Genomic DNA, 20459 nt, shown 5'->3' with positions numbered 1-20459 from the left:
GGGAAGGCAATGGCAAACATTGTAAAAAGTACAATGTAAAAAGTCTGCCAAGAAAATGTTGTGAAAGCGGCATCACCCCAGAGTCAGAGACTGGTGCTTGCTTGCACAGGGGACTGCCTTTACTTTTTTTAGTGGGGGGAGGGCCATGACCTGGACAGCCCAGGCTATCTCCATCCCATCATATCTCAGAAGCTACACGATCTGGCTCTTAGATGGGAGACCACCAAGGAAGTCCAGTGTTGCTACAGAGAGGCAGGCAATGGCAAGCCACCTCTGTACATCCCTTGCCTGACAACTCTGTGCGGTTGCCATCAGCGATGACCTGAAAACAAAAAAAGAAAGAAGTGTGGGATGGAACGGACTCCTTGGAGCATCAAGGCAAGCACGGCTTTTTTTGTAGCAGGAGCTCCTTTGCACATTAGGCCAAACTCCCCTGATGTCGCCAAAACTTCAAGAGCTTACAGTAGGCCCTATAAGTTCTTGGAGGACTGGCTACATCACGGAGGTGTGGCCTAATATGCAAAGGAGCTCCTGCTACAAAAGAAGCCCTGAAGGCAAAGAATTTGCTCATGTGCAGAAATCCAATTAATAATAAATGAGGCCAGCACCGAGGCCTCGTTTCCTCCTCCCTTCGTTCCCTGACATCACCCACAACGATCTGTGTAGAATGAGCATGAGGCCTTGGCTTCATCTTTGCCTCTTTTCTCTCCTTTGCTTTCCATCTTCAGGCTCTTGCCAAATCATCAGGCTCCTTCCTTGACAACATTAAACAAAAAGGCACTTCCTCTCTGCCCAAAGTTTCGTTCCTGCTATGGTCACCTCTCCCCTTACAGCCTTCTCCACTTTCCCTCTGATCTTCCAAACTAGGGTTGCCTGGTTTGACTCAGGAAATATCTGGAGACTGGAGCAAGGGTGGGACAAGCACCATTGAACTCCAAAGGGAATTCTGGCCATCACATTTTAGGGGATCATGCTCCTTTTAAATCCCTCCATTGGAAATAATGGATGGAAGCACCTTTATTTGGGGCTCATAGAATTGGATCCCTGGTCCACTCTTTTTTAAACTTTGGGGGGGGGGGGTGTTAGAAGCACCAGATGCTATGCTGGACATCTGGTGCCTCTACCTCAACACACACCCGATACCCATGGATCAATTCTATGGGGGCTGGTCTCTGTGGGGTACAATGGAGTGCCCAGCGGACAATTCCCTTCCCACCCCCTGCTTTCTGATAACCCTGAAGCAGGGGGCCTCCAAACCAATGTTCCCTCTAAGCTGCAGTCTTGTGAGCAAAAATTCTACTTTGTGAGCTACTGGCATTAAAGTCAGGAGCTACTGCATAATTCACTGGGGTCATCCTTCCTGCGTGAAGACCAAAATGTGTGAGCCGGAGGCTAAAAATCTGTGACATCTGTTTAAATCCCTCCATTAACTTCTTGTCTGTTCCTAGATCCTGCAGAAACAGCTCAATTCTGCCCTTCAAAGCCCTCCATCGCCTCCCTCCTCTTTCCCACAGATACAGCCCTGACCTTCAGTTTCCCCACACTCTGCCTCCCGAGGCCTCCTGCGCCCTCAAACAAGTACTCCCTTCCTGCCTCTTACACCTGGAACTGCCTCCCAAGACGGCCTGCATGATATCGCCTCTCACTTCCCTCCCTAAAGGTCCCTTTTCTTTGAACCCTTGGGCAGAACTTCTTAGTTCCATATCCCTAGAATTTATGTACATTCTTCCCATTTCTCCCTGCTGGCACCTTCCGCTCCTACTTTATGGCAAATATGACACTGAAAGCTCATCGGGGCAGAGACCAGTTTTTCTGTACTTTGCAGTGTCAATTCCACAGACAGTGCTTCACAAATAAATTTATAATAATGTGAGGGCCCATGTGTCTGTCCATCTGTCTTTGGCAGGCATAACGCACCAGAAAATAAGGACTGGAGGATCGAAATCCCTAGAGCAAAAATGAAGGGGATCCAAAGATCCTGGCCCAGATTAGGTCTAGAAATGTGTAGATGACACATTAATACGACACTCAGAGCTGAGAACCGGTGTGTTGCAGTGTACAGTGTGGTAGAGTTGAACTGATGAGGCCTGGGTTCAAATTTCTGCTCACATATAAGATTGCAAGCCTTGGGGGGAGGGGGGACCGGGCTGGAGAGCTCCCAGAATTAAAAGTGATCTCCAAACAACATAAATCATTTCCCTTGGAGAGAATGGTCCCTTCAGAGGATGGACTCTATGCCATTGCGCCCTCCCCCCTCTGGTCCCGCCCCTCCCCAGACCCCAGCCTCCCCAGCTTTGCTCCCAAACTCTCCAGGACGAAGCCCACTCGCTCTTGGCCTGACTTCTCTCACTGGGTCACGGTGAGGATAAACCAGGGCGCCCCGTTCCTTGGAGACACAAAGGAGAGTGAGATGGCTGTGTGGATGAAAGGACCCATAATGGTTTGAGAAGAGCCACAAAAACAACCAGAAGAGTAACCTTAACGCAAGCATAGCTCAGCAGGACTCTGGTTACGCAAATCCACCTCCTGATTTTTCTCTCCAACTGCAAAGTTGTAGACGGATCGAGTCAGTAAATGACGGCACCCTCTGGGGCTTGTCCGGGAGTTATGAGACGGCTTGCCATCCCCACCCCCTTTTTTAAAAAATCAAGCAGCAGAGATTTCAACACAACATAACTTTATAAAAAGCATAACATCTTCTCAGTCTCTGGTACAACTGAAAAACAAATGCTGTGAACGCAGGAACCTGGATAGCGACAAGACCTTCAGTGTCTGTCAGAAAGTGTAGGCTGAACACTGGGAAATCCTAGCAGATGGTGTCCAGTAAAGAAAAGAGGAAGTCCAGAATAATAATAGAAATATGCGGGACCTCTTCTTTCTTCCTCTGCAGTGGTTCCTCTCATCCTTGAGGAGAATGGAGGCTGGAGAGGGTCCTGATGGTCTGCTTGGAGCTCTCCTGTAGTACAAGCCTGTTATCCTTTACAATGTGAAAGGTGTTACTGTTGCTTTAAGGAATAAGATACAAAGGAGGAGAAAGGAATGTTGGGAAATGGAGGCGGGGAGAAATGTCTCCACTTTACTGCAGTCTGCTTTGGTGACTGGAGACAAGAGAGGCCTCTACAGGACTCAAAAAAGGGGCACTCTTGAGAAATACTATTTTCTTCTTGATGGTCCTGGTGTCAAGAAAAAGTCCTAGGAAGAGATTTTGAGGTGGCCTTTTCCATACACCCTAAAGAAGGGCAGGAGGGTCTCTCCATGGAAGGAGGCTCCAGAGAACTCGTAGAGAAGGGCTGCTCGGTCAGCATCAAAAAAGGCCACTCGCCCCCCAGCATAGTTCAGGCACACTCGGATCCTCTTCAGCTCCCCACTCACAGTCAGGGGAGGGTAATGTTTTTTTATATAAGCCTTGTGCATCCCTGACTCCTTCCCCACAGCCCAGATCCCTTCCTCAGGAGCAAAAGTGAGGCCTCCCTTCCTCCTCACAGACTTTCTGGCCACCCCCACAGCCCAGCTTTCCTCACTTCCCACAAGGACTTCCCAGAAATGGCAGCCTCCTGTGAATCCCTCACGGCCCAGCACAGCACCATACGTCTCAAATCTCTCAGGATTTGTGGGCAGAGCTTGAGCTTTTTCTCCCACTCGCACGCTTTTCTGACCCTCAGAAAGGATGAGACATGGATGGGCTGTGTCTGGATCCAGAGTCACATTTGCTGTTGGGGGAAGATGAGGAGAGAAGAAGAGAAATGGCATCAGTTGGGGGATTTCACCCTTTGGCCTGTTCGGCTTCCTCCTCCTGCCGGTCATGGCCTCCTCCCACTTCTGCCACCCTCTCCTTGGTCAACAGGATCTCCTGCTTCCTCCTGTCCTTTTAAAAGGCAGAGCAATCTTCCTGTCCACTTCAAGAGAAGGCAGACAAAGTACACAATAAGCACCCACAGGAACACAATCTATTTCCTCCCATATCCTATGCCAAGCAAAGAACTGTGAGGGAGAGAAAAAGAAGAATAGCTATTTGGTTGGAAATCAGACACAGGAACAGAAGATTTGACTCATTACCATGAGTCTTCCTTCTCTGTGGGCCTGGGGTGGAGAAGTTTCTGGGGGAAGCTCCTCCATGACAGCCAGGATAGTCCCTGAACTTTGCAATTCCTAGAGAAGAGGGGCTTCGCTCCCAGGCCCCAGTCTGGTCCTGAAGCAGTAGAACTCCCTCTCTAAAAGGGCCCCAACCCGCCAAACAAGCCACCCCAGAGAACAGAGAGAAGAATTCTGAGAGAGGCCCACCAGTTCACAAAAGAACCAAAATTGAAGTAATAAAGCCCATTAGGGTCATATCAGTATACCCACTCTGACTCAAGTGCCTTCTGAGAAAAAAGTATTCTCCCCCTGGCAATCTCTGCACCTACCCCTTAGCCAACAAAAAGCTGTCTCCTTTCCTACTTGCAAGTAGGCACCTGGGAGGGGGGGAGGCGAGACCCTCCACACCTCCTAGGTGACAGCCAGCGAAACCTGCAGGAGCTCCTGAGAACTGCTCCAGAAAGAGAGGAGAAGAAGAGCATAAGAACATAAGAGAAGCCATGTTGGATCAGGCCAAAGGCCCATCCAGTCCAACACTCTGTGTCACACAGTGGCCAAAAAAACCAGGCGCCATCAGGAGGTCCATCAGTGGGGCCAGGACACTAGAAGCCCTCCCACTGTTGCCCCTCCCAAGTACCAAGAATACAGAGCATCACTGCCCCAGACAGAGTTCCATCTATACCTTGTGGCTAATAGCCACTAATGGACCTCTGCTCCATATGTTTATCCAATCCCCTCTTAAAGCTGGCTATGCTTGTATCCACCACCACCTCCTATGGCCGTGAATTCCATGTGTTAATCATCCTTTGGGTGAAAAACTACTTCCTTTTATCCGTCAGCAAGGAGGGCTGACCAGGAAATGAAATAAAATAAAGGGGGGGAGGGATCTTTGAAATTACAATGCTTGAGAGAGCCAGTCTGTGTAGTGGTTGATCTGGAGTTGGGAGGTCCATCAGTGGGGCCAGGACACTTGAGGCCCTCCCACTGTTGCCCCTCCCAAGTACCAAGAATACAGAGCATCATTTGCCCCAGACAGAGAGTTCCATCTATACCTTATGGCTAATAGCCACTGGTAGACCTCTGCTCCATATGTTTATCCAATCCCCTCTTAAAGCTGGCTATGCTTGTATCTACCACCACCTCCTGTGGCAGTGAATTCCATGTGTTATTCACCCTTTGGGTGAAAAACTACTTCCTTTTATCCATCAGCAAGGAGGGCTGACCAGGAAAGGAAATAAAATAAAGAGGGGGAGGGCTCTTTGAAATTACAGTGCTTGATAGAGCCAGTCTGGGTAGTGGTTAAGTGCGTGGACTCTTAACTGGGAGAACTGGGTTTGATTCCCCACTCCTCCACTTGCAGCTGCTGGAAAAGCCTTGGGTCGGCCATAGCTCTCTCAGAGCTGTCCTTGAAAGGGCAGCTTCTGGGAGATCTCTCTCAGCCCCACCCACCTCACAAAGTGACTGTTGTTGGATGGAGGGAAGGTAAAGGAGATTATGAGCCACTCTGAGATTCAGAGTGAAGGGCAGGATATAAATCCAATATCATCTTCATATCACTTTTTAATTATTACTTTTTAACAAAGCTGGGAATTCAGAAAACCAGGTACACATTTGGTAAGACATCACATCGAGATCATGATATAACAGATCCTGGAAACTATTTTTTAAAAAAATAAAAATCCCCCCAGAGGTCAGGTGAGGAAATGCTCACCACAGGACAAGGTCAGGGAAATAGTGGCCACAGAGGTTGAGAAACTCTGAATTCTCCCACTCATACAGCAGCCAACCACACTTCGCTGCAATCCTTCCCAAAACTTCAGTGGAAATGAGGTTTCAGAAAGCTGGGAAAGTCCAAGAGATGCACAAATGCAGTGGGGAAGCAGGGAAAAAACCTGCTACACAAGAGTGTTGAACATGGGGCAGGTAATCCCTGTGGAGGTGGCCAGGATCAAACTAGAACTGAAAGAAATATATTTGGTACTTAATTCATGTCCCCTTCCTGCTTCTATTAACACTGCTCCAAAAACTAATGTCTGTTGTATTCTCAGCTGCAATTTTAAAAGAACTGCTATATTACCACTTGGAATCTCTTCTGAACTGCAGTTACCAACACAGAGTTATTGACCTTCAGGCATGATCTTCCCTGGGCTGGAAAAATGGATGCCTCAACAGCCACCTTTGGCAGAAGAATATTGAGACTTTTCTTATGGAACTCAGCCAAGCCACAGACGTCTTTCAGCATCAAGAATTGTTTCCTTGCCTCACATATATTTTGCAGAGCCACGAAGACACTATCCTGATGCTTGCAAACACCAAGCAGAAGAACACAAAACTTGTACAGTGAAGCTTTTTAGTTCAGAAATAATTGAGTGTGTATGGAGAAAAACGTACCTTTCTGCAGGTGAAGTTCAGAATCCAGAGTGTCTGAGGAAGCAAAGGAACAGAAAGTGAACAGCACACCCTTGTGCTTATTGCAAATCTTAGGACAAAAGTATCAGTTAATAATACTATTTTCTCTTGGGGAGGGTTGGTGGCATGATATAGTCCCAACTTGTCAGATCTCAGAAGCTAAGCTGGGTCGGTACTTGGATGGGTGACCAAAGAAGACTTTGCAGGGGGGGAGGGGAGGACAGCAAACCATCTCTGTTTGTCACTCGGTTTGAAAACCTCTGGCTGGGGTCGCCATAAGTCCCTCGTGACTTCATGGTACATAGTTACGTATTTCTTCCGAGTTACAGCTGAAAGGTTAAGCAGAAACTATTTCTGGGGGGGGGGGAATCTGGGTGGAAATATTCAAATTCATTTTCACAGATCACTTTGCATTAATTAAGATCCACCTCACAGAAAGTGTGCTACAGACTGTGGCCTAAGGATCCAATCCAGGTAAATTGAGGATGATTTGAAACAGTTTCCATAGCGCCTTCTAAAATCACTGATTTCAATGGTATTAGAAGGGTGTAACTACGACAGCACTGTGGTCCCCTTGAGAACTTTCTGTGGGCACAGCTAGGACATATTCAAACGAACACAGACAATTAAAGGGAACAGTTTTGATAAGTCTCATTTGGCCACAGGCACACTGCAAAGAGAAAGGAGGGGGGTGTCCCTGAAGGTGGGTGTCTTCATTAAATGCAGATGCCTGAAGGGCAGTTTCCTCCTGATCCCTATCATTTTAGGTGCTTGTTGGACCATTTTCCTCTCAATTTGCCCTTGCATGGTCACAGTAATGATTAGAGATCAGCAACATAGAAATCCATATAGTGCAATTTTGACCAGAAAACTTTACATGATGAACTAAAATGGCCTTCTGATGATACATACATTTCCCACGTTCCTGGGTCTGCTGATGTTATAAGCGAGCTGGAGCAGACGAAAACACATCAGGCCCACTCTAATGTCCAGTCTGAAACACCTGCAGTGTTTCTTCATTACCTTCGAATTGCTTCTTGATGGCCTCCAAAAGCGGATTTAAATCCGAGAAGTACCAGATACGCCACTTCAGCGCAAGAGGAAAAGCCACTGGACTCTCAAACGGCTCCTTTTCCTCATACCTGAGGAAAATCTCATTAAGGTGACATCCATTCAGTTCAGAATCCCACCCCCCTCCACACACAAGTGGATTAGAAAAGCAGAGGAAGGAGCTGGTAGAAAGCAGAGAGACACAGACTGAGGCTGAAAGCACAGAAAGATGAGGGGCTATTTGAAAAGGACTGTTCACCTCACTGTACCTCCTGCTTTCTTATGAATCTGACCTATGTTCATAGAGCCACACAGTAGCCAAAGGGAATGTCTACCACAAAATAAAAGACAGCTCTTTCAGACTCAAACTGACCCCCCCATGTCAACTGTTTTTGCACACTAAAATAGCACTAGGGAAATTATTTGCCCATTTTTGCTGCTCCTTGTGTAGTATTTTGTGCATGTGGATCAGCGTAAACAGGGAAATTCCCTGCCCCGGCACTGTCTCAGCATGAAAAAAACAACTCTGGGAAAAGGAGGCAGCAGCCCTTCCTCTCCCACAGCGGCATTTGAGACCTAAACAAGGCCTGCTTTCTTTTTTAACAGCCATTCTCTGCAGCTGCTGCGTGGCACTGTGGAGCCCAGGTCAAACTCTCCAAAAAAATCAAATGTCAAGTTGGCCCTGAGAACAGCAACCCCACATCCCCTACTCCTCTCTGTCTGGCAAATGCCTAAGTGAAGAAAAAGAAAGCTGGTGAGAGTTCTGGAGTAGGACTGTAGGGCCCTAGTTAAATCCCACTCTCAACCAGGGTGACGTCAGACCACTCTCTCTCACACAAAAAATGGGCTGTTGTGAGGAGAAAACGGAGGAGGGCAGAATCAGGTACATCACTTTGATGTTTTTTCCTCTCCCTCCTATAGTACTAGAACTGAGGGGTACCCAACAAAGTTGTTGAGAATTCGCTGCAGGCTGAGATAGTGATTGATGGCCACCAGAACAGAGAGCTTTCAAAGGGGATTAGACAGATTCATGGAGGGGCCCATTGATAAATAGCTGCTAGACTCAAGGACTGAAGGAAGCCCCCATATCCAGAGGCAGCACACCTCTAAGCACAAGTGCTAGGGGGTGGAAGGGGAGCCCATAAGCCTCTGTGCTCAGTTTGACTGGCCCTCCAGGACAATTGGTTGGCCACTGCATGAAACAGGATGCTGGCCTAGATGAGCCACGGGTCTCATCCAGCAGGCTTTTCTTATGCTTTTAAGAGTGTGGCAGATACTTAAAGAAAGGAAACACATCATATGTTATCACTGTACCCAGATATGCATGTACTATAAGAGCCCCATGGTGCAGAATGGTAGCTGCATTACTGCAGTCGACCTCTGCTCACGACCTGAGTTTGATCCCGGTGGAAGCTGGGTTCAAGTAGCCGGCTCAAGGTTGACTCAGCCTTCCATCCTTCTGAGGTCAGTAAAATTAGTACCCAGCTTGCTGGGGGGAAAGTGCAGATGACTGGGGAGGGCAATGGCAAACCACCTTTTTTTTGTAGCAGGAACTCCTTTGCCTATTAGGCTACACCCCCCCCATGATGTAGCCAATCCTCCAACAGCTTACAGGGCTCTTCTTACTAGGACTACTGTAAGCTCTTGGAGGATTGGCTACATCAGGGGTGTGTGGCCTAATATGAAAAGGAGTTCCTGCCAGAAAAAAAAAGCCGAGCAGAATGTTTAGATGCCATGTGATTCAGGAGCATTGGTAGAAATATGGCAGGCAAGCCAACTTCTGATTCATGATGTGTAGTCTCACCCTACCCTCTTTGACACAACAGAGTGCACCAGTTTGGATTGGGCAGTCATCATCAGACTGGGTTGGGAGGACATCCAAGTGCCCCTGCACCCAGCCATGATGCCAACCAAGGCATTATTTGGGCCAAGTAAAGTTCGCCACCTGCCATTTTGTGGAATAAGCAAAGCTGATGAGACCTGAACTCTGTGTTTCGTGAGGTGTTTTGGATAAATGTTGTTCTGGCAGCATTTGCCACCACATCACAAGGATCTTCACTGTGTGACTGAAGGTAAGCTGTAGCAGCCATTTTGTGAGTGCCACTATCTCCTGTGGCGGCACCCTCCACACCATGTCAGAATCTGAAAGGTACTTGCAGCCTCAAAAAGGTTGGGGACCATTGTTCTAGAGATGTAAAGCTAGGTGCCAACCAAGGACCTCGCCCCCATTTCCTATGGATGAGGCTTTGGGCATATGCTGTTTGCCACTGACAGTCAGATGGCGATCCACGCTCTTAATTACAACTGATTTGACCCTCAGCCATGATCCTGAAGGACCACATTCTCCACAGGATACCTAGACCACTTCCAGCATTAAGAAGATTAATGTTAAAAGCCTACTTACTTCTGCAAGGTCCTTCTGGCACCCTAAAGAAAAAAGGCAGAGAGAGAGACCTCAGTGCTTGCTAAAAGACCATACCAGGAAGACCTCTCAAACTCTGGAAGATTCTCCATTCTATCCTTTCACTTGTGTCCAGCTAGCAGACTTCACTGATAGACTGGGGTAGATCTATGAGAGAAAATCTCTGTGAAGTTAATAACAGCAGAAAAAGTAGAGCTAGGTGATCTGCTTTGACAACTCAACAGTGGCAACTTTCACAGACAGATTTTTCCTCACATGGAAGGCAGGAAGCTCACAGATTAGGGTGTGTTCCCGTTGTGGCCACCCACGGATGCAGAGGCATTCCCAGCAAATTTCCTAGCCTCAGCCCTGAGTCACTGTGATTTCTTTTCATTGGAGGGCATTTTCTAGGCTTAAAAATAATACGTAGATTACACTAGCATCATAACAGCATACTGATACCCAGCTTTCATTTTTTAAAACAGTAAAGTCCTTATCATTGCAGAGATAAAACTGGAAATGTGCAGCCTGCATGTTCTTTAAAACAAAAGCTAGGGATTAGTGCCACAGATTATACCGTCACAACACTATAGCAATCTAGCCACTGCCCTTCTCTTTAAAGCCCAGAGGTAGAGGGCGGAGGATGGTATCCACAGAAAAAGAAGAGAATGCCATTCACTCAGAGTGGTTTATAGTCTCCTTACCTTCCTCTCCCCACAACAGACAGAGAACTCTGAGAGAACTGCTTTTCTCTAAGAGAATTGCTCAGAGAACTGTGATTGACCCAAGGTCACCAAGCTGGCCGCATGTGGAGGAGTGGGGAATCAAACCTGGTTCTCCAGATTAGAGTCTGTTGCTCCAAGCACACAATATAGGATACATTTCCTGCTCCTCCTTTTAAAACTTGCTGTGAAAAACTTTGCATGTGACCCTCTTTCCTAGTTGGTTTTCTTGAAACAGCAACCCATGAACCTGGGTTTACTTGCATGGCGTTCCCCAGATTTCTGAGATGGAAGCTGAGCAGCCTCCGTTTATCTGGGAGGAGCAGAGGGCTCAGGGTGGGGGAAGAATGCATTTCCAGGGGCTGGACTTTCATAGGGACTCAGAGATTGTCCAGTCTGCCGCTTGCTGGAGATGTAAAGGAACACAGAGGAAAGCGGCCTTTCTGCAGACCTGGAAACTCACTAGCAGACAATGGAATATGGATTCCTTGAATGGAATATGGATTGTACCGTTATTAGCACTTGTATGGAATTGATTACGTATAGAAAGTGAATATATAAATACGTCGATTGTTGCAAAATAGTTATTAGAGCATTTCTGTTAAGTTCAAAGTGATTTTCTATTTAATTTAAATCTATTTGCTGTGATTCTCTATTGTTGTATATAACAGGGCTAGCTTGCTTTTCTTAAACAGGGCTAGCTTGCTTTTCTGCTAAGTGGCACTTAGAAGATCTGGAGCCAGCATTCTCCCCAAGGTGACCCTGGGCTATTCCTGCCACACTTCTACCTGCAGGAGACTGCTGGCTGGCTGTTGACACGTCTCCATTTCTCGGATGAGGCTTTCCAGAGAGGAGAGTTCCTCAAAGAGTCTGGCCAGGTGCTGATCCCTCTTCCTTGCCACCTCCTTCTCCACCTCTTCCATCTGGGCCAGGAAAAGTTTCTCTTGTTCCTCCAGAAACTTCTGTAGTTGCCTAAACTTGATCAGCGCTTTCTGTCGCTCTCCTTTGGTTTGCCTCTGAGACAGAAAAAGAAGAATAACAGTGCCCACAGTGGGAAGACGGCTCTGAGGAGACTCCTGCCGGAAAGGGAATTTTGTCTTTCCTGGAGATCATATCAACGTTCGGTAGGGAAAGAGAAAATCCACATGAATTATCTTTGCATCAATTTCTTCTTGGAGTACTGTTTTACTTTACAAAACATAAAAAGCAAAACTGTCATCAAAGGCCAAACTAGACATAAGTGCAGCTTATCCTGTTTCCCCTGCTAGCCCTGGCCAGAGGGACAACATATGCAGCAGCAAAGAACAAAAACAGTTGAAGAATCTTCTCACGTCCACCCCTCAGACACACACTGAGACGCTAAGGTTCCTATCATGTGAACCTGGTATAGCACCCAACATTACAGAGATATAATAGGAAAGGTGTGCCTCTTCATATTCAGAAAAGCGCCTTCTAAGTGGTCTCTCATTCCCTCTTTGTTGGAAACAAATTCCATATAGGAGGAGGCTGCCTTCACACTCAAGTATTCTGAATTGTCTTCCGTGTTTTCCCCCCTGTGTACATTTTCAGTGTCTGCTGAAGACAAAAGAGCTGAACGAGCGTCTTGAGTCTCCACACAAAGGAACACTAGGATTATTTTCACATGTAGCTTTTGCACTGGTACAGTAAACTAAAGTTCTCATCACAGAGATCTGAGAGGAAAGGTGCTCCTCTTAACATTCACAAAATGTGATTTCTAAGAGGTCTCTCATTAACTGTCCTGTGGGAAACCAAGCCATTCCCAATAGCGAGAGGCTTCCTTCTCACATGACTTTTCTGCATTTGGGACTGCAATACTGATACTTACGAGCAGGTCTTGGCTTTCCTTCACTATATCAGCTTTGTATGCCAGGATTTTGTTTCTCTCCTTCAGCAGAATCTCCACACAATTGCAGAACTGATCCTAGGAGGGGAAATGGTTCCAAAATTCAGTTTTGTTTCTTTTCAAAAGTTTAGGATACTCTATATAAAAAAGCCCTGTGGTGAAGCCAAATCCAGGTCTCACATTGGCTATGGTGTGCACTCCATCAACCTTCAGCCCGTCAACCCCTACTCAAAGTCTGTTGCGTTCCAGACTGAGGACTGAGGCACTGCTTCGCAGAGGAAAGAAAGAAAGCCTTTGCTGGATTGATTGGCTGAGGGAGGGAAAGGGAGGGAAACAGCCACAGCTGAGGACTCCTTCCCCTCCTCCTCTGGGGAACCAAACAGCCAGAGAGACATAGACAAAAAAAACCCCAATCCCTTTTATTCTAGGTCTACAGAGAGAGGGGGGGAAAGAGAGCAAAAAAGAGAGACAGAGAATACAGACTCCTGTGTTTAAGACTGAGCCACTGCAGAAGCTGTCTTTGCTTTCCCTTCAGTGCCTGCTGTTGGAGATAATTAGTGTGACAAAGCAGGGCAGGTGAATTTGAGATACCTGGATGGAAGACCAAGAGAAAAACTTAACGGATGGGGAAGTAGGCAGAGCCACCTGGGTCTTCCTGGTGAGCGTGTAAAAGGAAGAGAAGCAAGCACAGGTCCCTCTGATTGTTTGGAGGAAAACTCCACCCCCTAGGCCGCTCTGCTTTCATTTTCATGTTAGTCTAAAGAAATTGGTTGAAATACAAAAGATGGTTACATTCTTCAATGAGTAAATTACCCTAGTGAGATCACAAAAGTGTGTGCTTGTGAACGAAGTTATTCTGCCTGCTTTGTGAGTGTGTGTGTGTGTTCACTTTCATTTAGTGGAAGTACTGCCAGCTGCTAGGGGATGAGGAAATTAAGACTGTATTTAGGGGAACTGCACTGCTGCATTTTTTATTTATTTTGGGGAGGGGAATGGAAAGTCTCCTGGCTCCACCCCTGAAGTCCCCAGATGTTTTCTGAGTTGAACCTGGCAACCCAACAACAAAGTTTGGTTCTGTCAGTAAAAGGCAGGGAGAGGAGGCCTGTTTTGGCCTTTGAGGGAGAACTCATTGGGGCCAGTCCTGACTAAGGTTGCTAGCTCCAAGCTGGGAAATTCCTGGAGATTTTGTGGAAGCCAGACTTTGGGGGACGGAGAGGCCCCAGTCCACCCACCAAAGCAGTTATATTCTCCAGGGGGAAAGAGATCTGATGTCTTGAGTTCAGTTGTGATAGGAGACCTTCGGCCTCCATCTAGAGGTTTCCTACCCTCTGTGTTACCTGATGCCATCAAGCTGGCATGACTTAACTCAGGAATGTCCAGCCTTTTGGCTTCCTTGGGCCACAATGGAAGAAGAAGAATTGTCTTGGGCTGCACATAAAATACACAAATACTAATGACAGCTGATGATGAGCCAAAAAAGGTCCGTGCATAATTTTTGTGATATCCGCCACCGGATATAAGCTGAAAAGCTCTTGCGTAATAATCCTAATTATGCGCTGCCCCATTCGAAGGGTTTTTTAAAATCATCAAGCAGGTCCCGAGTTTGTGATCACCGATATAGAAAATATATATATCTAGGTAATAAAACTTCATTTAAAAAAAAATTATAAAAGAAAAGAGGGCAACGTAAAACTAGTGGCCCAAACCAGGCCATTGTAGGAAGGGGGGGGGGGGATCAATAAAGAAAATCATCCCACCCCTCCCAGAAACATAGGGGCTTAATACCCTTTCTGCTTCCAAGTTCTGCTGCAAATGGCCCAGGGCTGAAAGCAGGAACCATGCCTTTAAATGTCCTTTGCTTTCCAGAGAAAATAGGGGTTTGGGGGTTTCCTTTGCCTCATCCAAAATTCTGTAGCTGCATGCTTCTCTCGGCACTGCGTTTGTTTCCTTCAGATAGGTGAGGGCGGGCTCCTTACACAAAGTATCAGTGGGTACTTTGGTTAGCAGGAGGAAAGGGAGGAGCACACTGCCCAATTGAAGGTAAGGCAATGACTAAGGCTGCAGTTTTCTCTGGCAGTTCTTTGTTTACATGCACAAAAGGGTGTTATTGCAATAGTGGCTGTTGTCATGCCAGAGTGGAATTCTGCATGAGCAGTGGTGTACACACTTTGTTGTTGTACAAACCCATCAGTCTCCTCCTAACTCTTTTTCTTTCTTTTCTTTGTTCCTCTCTCCTCTTTTTCAAGAGCTACTTCCCAATCCAAATCTTTCCTATTCAGGGGTCATTTTGTAGAAAAAGAGGTGCTGGAACTCATTAGCACAACTCATTTGTATAACTCATTTGCATATGCCACAAACTCCTGACATCACTGGAAGGTGCACTAAATTATATCAGCTCAGCATCTACCTTAAAATGCTTATTGAATTAGAGTTGTCATAATAAAACCTTACTCCCATCATACTTTTAAAATTACTTTCTCCTATGTAGCCCCCATGCATGATGAAGAGTTCCATCTGTCTGCTTTAGGGACGGTGGCTCAGTGGTAGAGCATCTGCTTGGGAAGCAGAAGGTCCCAGGTTCAATCCCTGGCATCTCCAAAAAAGGGTCCAGGCAAATAGGTGTGAAAAACCTCAGCTTGAGACCCTGGAGAGCCGCTGCCAGTCTGAGAAGACAATACTGACTTTGATGGACCAAAGGTCTGATTCAGTATAAGGCAGCTTCATATGTTCATATATGTTCAAGGTGTGAGGCAGTCTGTGAGGGACTCGGGCTCCGCTCCTCCTTCTTCCTGATTTGTCATCCTCCCTGCAGCCTGTCTCAGCTCAATATAATCAAGAATTCAGTCTGCTTAGAATCGACAGGTGATACAAATGAAGGGCTGGGGGAACTGAGGCTGCAGAGGGGGCCTATAAAAACTGCTAGGTGGCCAGGCCCCTTGGTTGCTACAGGGTTGGGTGGAAGAGACGTTTGTTTTGCTCTGCTCCCAAACCATGCCTCTAAATTTCTGACAGAGGGGGAAGGGAAATCATTGTTTCCTCTCCGTGCCCTCCTTCAGAAGCTTGGAACAGAAGAGGGGGAAGGGAGTAAGCAGATTTTTTTTCTTTTTCACACCAGCCCCTGCTTCCCAACTGAAGCTGGCTTTCTGCTGACATACACAGGCCTGCTTGTAAAGCCATCCCAAGTGCAGAAGACTCACTGTCAGGAGCAAAAAAAAAAAAAGGGGGGGGGGAGTCATTGATTTGTTTTTAAAGCAAGAGTCCTGTTTTTTCTACACGCTTTTTTTTAAACCTCTCTCTCCAAAGACGGGGGGGGGGCTGTTTCTGTGTGTCTCTTTTCCAGTCACAGTCACAGTTACAGAGAAGGGTAAGGGGATTCTGGAACTCCCACAGTAAAGAGAAGGAGGGAGAATGCAACAGAATCCACCCAAGGCAGTGGAGCCATCTCCATTTTGAGGACAGCAAGCCCAGCTCCACCACACACACCCCACCTCCAACGTTCACAGAGGGGGCCAGCAGCCCTCTGACAGGGAAAACTCCCACCCCACCCCACAAGCCCGTCCAGGAGCTTGGGAGGCTGGCTATGCTACTTCCCAACTTCCCGGAGAGCCAGTTTGGTGTAGTGGTTAAGTATTATCTGGGAGAACGGGGTTTGATTCCCCACTCCTCCACTTGCACCTGCTAGCATGGTCTTGGGTCAGCCATAGCTCTGGCAGAGGTTGTCCTTGAAAGGGCAGCTGCTGTGAGAGCCCTCTCCAGCCCCACCCACCTCAAAGGGTGTCTGTTGTGGGGGAGGAAGGTAAAGGAGATTGTGAGCCGCTCTGAGACTCTTCGGAGTGGAGGGCGGGATATAAATCCAATATCTTCCATCTTCTTCTTCCAACTTTCCCAGAGAGGGGCCCACAGCCACCCCTGATACCTCCAGAGCAGAGCTGAGAGCTCTTTGTCCTGGGTGGAAGATCCAGAGGAACCTCAGCAGGAAGAAAGAAGAGCTGGAGAGCACCCAGGAGCAAGGGAAGAGCATTCACACACATGTACTCTGAGTCAGCTTTAGTGCCCTCTCTGGTGGTGGGGGGGGGGGGGGAAGCAAGCAGGAGGAAAAACCAGATGTAGCCTCAGTTCCAGGATCTGCCACCACTGCAGCACACAGTTCCAGGTGCTGTTTTAAGAGAGTTTATGTCATTTGTGCTGGGGCCGCATTCAAAGTCATCCTGGGCCACAGGTTGGACAAGCTTGACTTAACTAGTTCTGGCCACTATGATGTGGCAGTCAGCGTTTCAGAGCAGGGTCTGCCAGACCCAGGTTTCTACTGTGGAAGCTGACTGGGTGATGTTGGACCACCCACATACTTTCAGCCTAACCTACCTCACAGGGTTGTTGAGCTGATCAAAGGGGAAGAGGAGAATGATGTAAGCTGCTTTGGTTCTTCCCACTGCAGAGAAAGACTGTCCTTTTCCTAGGCAGAGACTGCAAGGAGGGGGAAGAGATGGAAAGGTGAAATCAGAAGAGCAGATAAAGGTAGGTTGATGGTTGGCTGGGAAGGACAGAGGACTGATAACTCCAGGTTGGGAAATTTCTGAAGATCTGAGGGATGAAGCCTGGAGTGGGTGGAATTTGTGGAGGAGTGGGAACTCAGACGTACCATGCCATAGACTCCATCCTCCAAACCAGGTATTTCCTCCTGGGGAACATTTTTTGTCAATCTCCAGGTGAGACCTGGAGATCCCTCAGAATTACAACTGTTCTCGATTCCAATGGAGGAGGAAGGTAAAGGAGATTGTGAGCCATTCTGAGACTCTTTGGAGTGGAGGGCGGGATATAAATCCAATATCTTTTTCTTCTTCTTCTTCTTCAATGGAGAAAATAGTACACTCTGCTGAGGTCACCCCCCCCACACACACACACACAACAGCCAGCATGATGTGGCAGTTGACACTTCAGAGAAGGGTCTATCAGACCCTGATTCTTGCTGTGGAAGCTGACTGGGCGATTTTGGACTAATCGCATATTTTTAGTCTAACCTGCCTCACAGGGTTGTTGTGCAGATCAAAAGGGGAAGAGGAGAATGATGCAAGCTGCTTTGGTTCTCCCCACCACAGAGAAAGACTGTATTTTTCCTAGGTAGAGGCTGCAGAGAGGGATGAGGAGATGGAAAGCAATCTACCTCCTTCTCTTTTGCCCCCATTCCTTCTTTCTCAAGCGACCTCCTTCTCTGCTAACTATCCCACATTTTCTCCATTTCCCTTCCCATCAGTTGTCTTCTCAACATACCTTGACTCCCTCTGTCTTTCCCTTCCCAGACCCCACATGACACTCATCCACAGCAAATTTCTAGCACCCATTGTATTTTCCTCAAAATGGGATTTATTACTAATAAAACTTAATAAAGAAAACTGCCATCAAAGACCAATCTAGACATACATGCAGGATGTCCTATGTCCAATGCTAACCCTGTGTCCCATGCTAACCCTGGCCAGAGGGATAACAGCAACTCCACTGAAGCATTTTTTAATTAATGGAAGAAGATAGTGTAAAGGGGAAAAAAACCAGTTAAAACCTCCTACTGGAAAAAGTGCAGAAAAGGGCAACTAGAACACTTTCCCTATGAAGAAAAGTTAAAACGCTTGGGGCTCTTTAGCTTAGAGAAACGTCGACTGCGGGGAGACATGATAGAGGTTTACAAGATTATGCATGGGATGGAGAAGGTAGAGAAATTAGTACCTTTCTCACAATACAAGAACTCATGGGCATTTGATGAAATTGCTGAGCAGACAGGTTAAAACGGATAAAAGGAAGTCCTTCTTCACCCAAAGGGTGATTAACATGTGGAATTCACTGCCACAGGAGGTGGTGGCGGCTACAAGCATAGACAGTTTCAAGATGGGGTTAGATAAAAATATGGAGCAGAGGTCCATCAGTGGCTGTTAGCCACAGTGTGTTTATATCTGTGTGTGTGTGTATGTATGTGTGTATATATATATATATATATATATATATATATATATATATATATATATATATATAATTTTTTTGGCCACTGTGTGACACAGAGTGTTGGACTGGATGGGCCATTGGCCTGATCCAACATGCCTTCTCTGATGTTCTTATGAAATGTTGCTGCCCCCTTGTGGCTTGGCAGACCAATGGGATGACCAGACAGCGTCACCCTCTTAGCAAAGACAAATCTTCTTGCTCCTGTTCTGGATCCAAAGCCCAAGAGTAGCTCTATGAAAAAGTTTTGTAGGACACCCAGGAGTTCAGCTGGGGAGGATCCAAACACTTCCCCCACCATGATCCATCTGGTAGTCTTCCTACCTTGTACTCTTGGGCAGCCTCCTCCGCAGGAACGATGTCGTGATATTGGTGTTCCTGAAACTGCTCACAGACCACGCAGATGGGGGCTTCATGGTCCTTGCAGAAGAGCTTCAGCAGCTTCTGGTGCTTCTGGCAAACTCTTGCCGTTCTAGCTGCCACGACTCTCTGCTGCCCAAAACCAAAAGAACTGCATTTGTCTTATTTACCACCCCATATCTCTGAACTCTGTCACAGTTTGCAAATGCGCTAAATCCTCAGCTGAGGGCTCCCCCCTCCCACCAAAGGAGGCAGTGGCTTAGCTCATTATCCAGGGAAAGCCGGAATTCCGCATTGAAGATGCACCGAGATTTCTTACCTCCTTCTCTCCAGCAGCCTCCTTCTCCAGGGGAGTCACCTGGTGACCTCGGTGCTTCTGGGATTTGCTGCACACCACGCAGAGGGAGGCTTCGTCCTCCCGGCAGAAAAACTTCAGGGGCTCCCGGTGCTTCTCGCAGACGCCCCCTTCTCCTTCTCCCCCCTTCGCTGCCGAAGGGCTGCCTTTCTTGAGCATTGCCACAAGCGTGGCCAGCTTCTGGTTGCGGCAGAGGCTGTTGGGCTGAGCCCTTCCTCTGCACTGGGGGCAAAAAAGCTCGGCGGCCCCCGACCGCTCCCCCCAGCTCTGGGTCAGGCAGGCTCGGCAGAAGTTGTGGCCGCACTGGGCGATGGTCACCGGGTCCCTGAAGAAGTCCAGGCAGATGGAGCAAGAGAGTTCCTCGCAGAGCTCCTGCACAGCACCTTCAGCCGCCATGGCTGCCTCGGCCAGGGAGAGAGAGAGAGAGAGAACAGAATCGGTTTCGGTTCTTCCCGTGTTTCCCAAAGCAGCGAGGAGGGCGTTTCCCTGCGTGCGAAAGACTCTGCAGCCGGCACCCAATCAGCGACCAGCCGAGCAAAGCCCGCCAAGAAAGAGGCGCTGGGAAAAGTTCAAAGCAGTAGACAAGGGGAGGGCATCTTTAAGACCAACTACATTTTGTTCCGAATGTAACAAGTCTGCTCTAAGCTGACTTCGTCAGACAAAGTTGCAATGGCAAGCCATCTTTAAATATAGAGAAAGTAGACAGAAAGAACGCCGCCTTTGCACTTCTTTGGACTAGGCGCCTTGGAGGGAAGGGAGGGAGGCTGAGGGGTCTGGCAGAGGAGACATCCCGGTGTCTGGGGAGATGTTAGAGGTCCTCGGCAAGTAGGGGTGAAAGGAGCCGGTCAGGCTGCTGAGTATCTCAATATCTTCCGGTCTCAACCCTTCTTATCTTAACCTCCCAACAATGCTCTTGCCAAAGAACTTGGATCCCAGCAACAAAAAGTGCACGTTTTCTGAGAAGGACATCTGCATGTTTACAGGCATTCTGTTATTAACATTTATGATAAGTTTTAGGACACACAAATGGCAGTAGTGCTGTTTCATTGCTACAGTTTTAGAACACAAACAAACAAAAATAATTATTCCAGTAGCCCTTGAAAACTTCTGTTTCTGAAACCCCCTAGTTCTCCATTTCCCTGGAGGTACAAGACCCAGAACTCAGATGAACAGCCCCTCAGGGAGGAGTCCAGCAGAGTGAGTCATCTCCTCTTGTCCTGCTAACATTTATTCGGT

At 47.5% G+C, this 20459-nt stretch overlaps 1 protein-coding gene across 1 annotated transcript; it reads right to left on the bottom strand.

Annotated features, from left to right (window-relative positions):
- Positions 1-2660: 2660 nt before the first annotated feature.
- On the bottom strand, positions 2661-19620 carry LOC132572198 (E3 ubiquitin-protein ligase TRIM7-like). The gene is made up of 8 exons (XM_060239033.1): positions 19188-19620; positions 18833-18997; positions 12503-12598; positions 11445-11672; positions 9938-9960; positions 7507-7625; positions 6466-6498; positions 2661-3710 (listed from the first exon to the last, which is right to left on the bottom strand). Exons 1-8 carry the CDS (start codon positions 19617-19619, stop codon positions 3193-3195), a joined length of 1614 nt encoding a protein of 537 aa, XP_060095016.1. The 5' UTR covers position 19620; the 3' UTR covers positions 2661-3192.
- Between the last annotated feature and the right edge of the window lie 839 nt (positions 19621-20459).

The sequence above is a fragment of the Heteronotia binoei genome, chromosome 5 (assembly GCF_032191835.1).
Source record: "Heteronotia binoei isolate CCM8104 ecotype False Entrance Well chromosome 5, APGP_CSIRO_Hbin_v1, whole genome shotgun sequence".
NCBI classification, from domain to species: domain Eukaryota; kingdom Metazoa; phylum Chordata; class Lepidosauria; order Squamata; family Gekkonidae; genus Heteronotia; species Heteronotia binoei.
The sequence above is the reverse complement of the archived record's forward strand: the minus strand, read 5'-3'. Positions and strand labels throughout refer to the sequence as shown.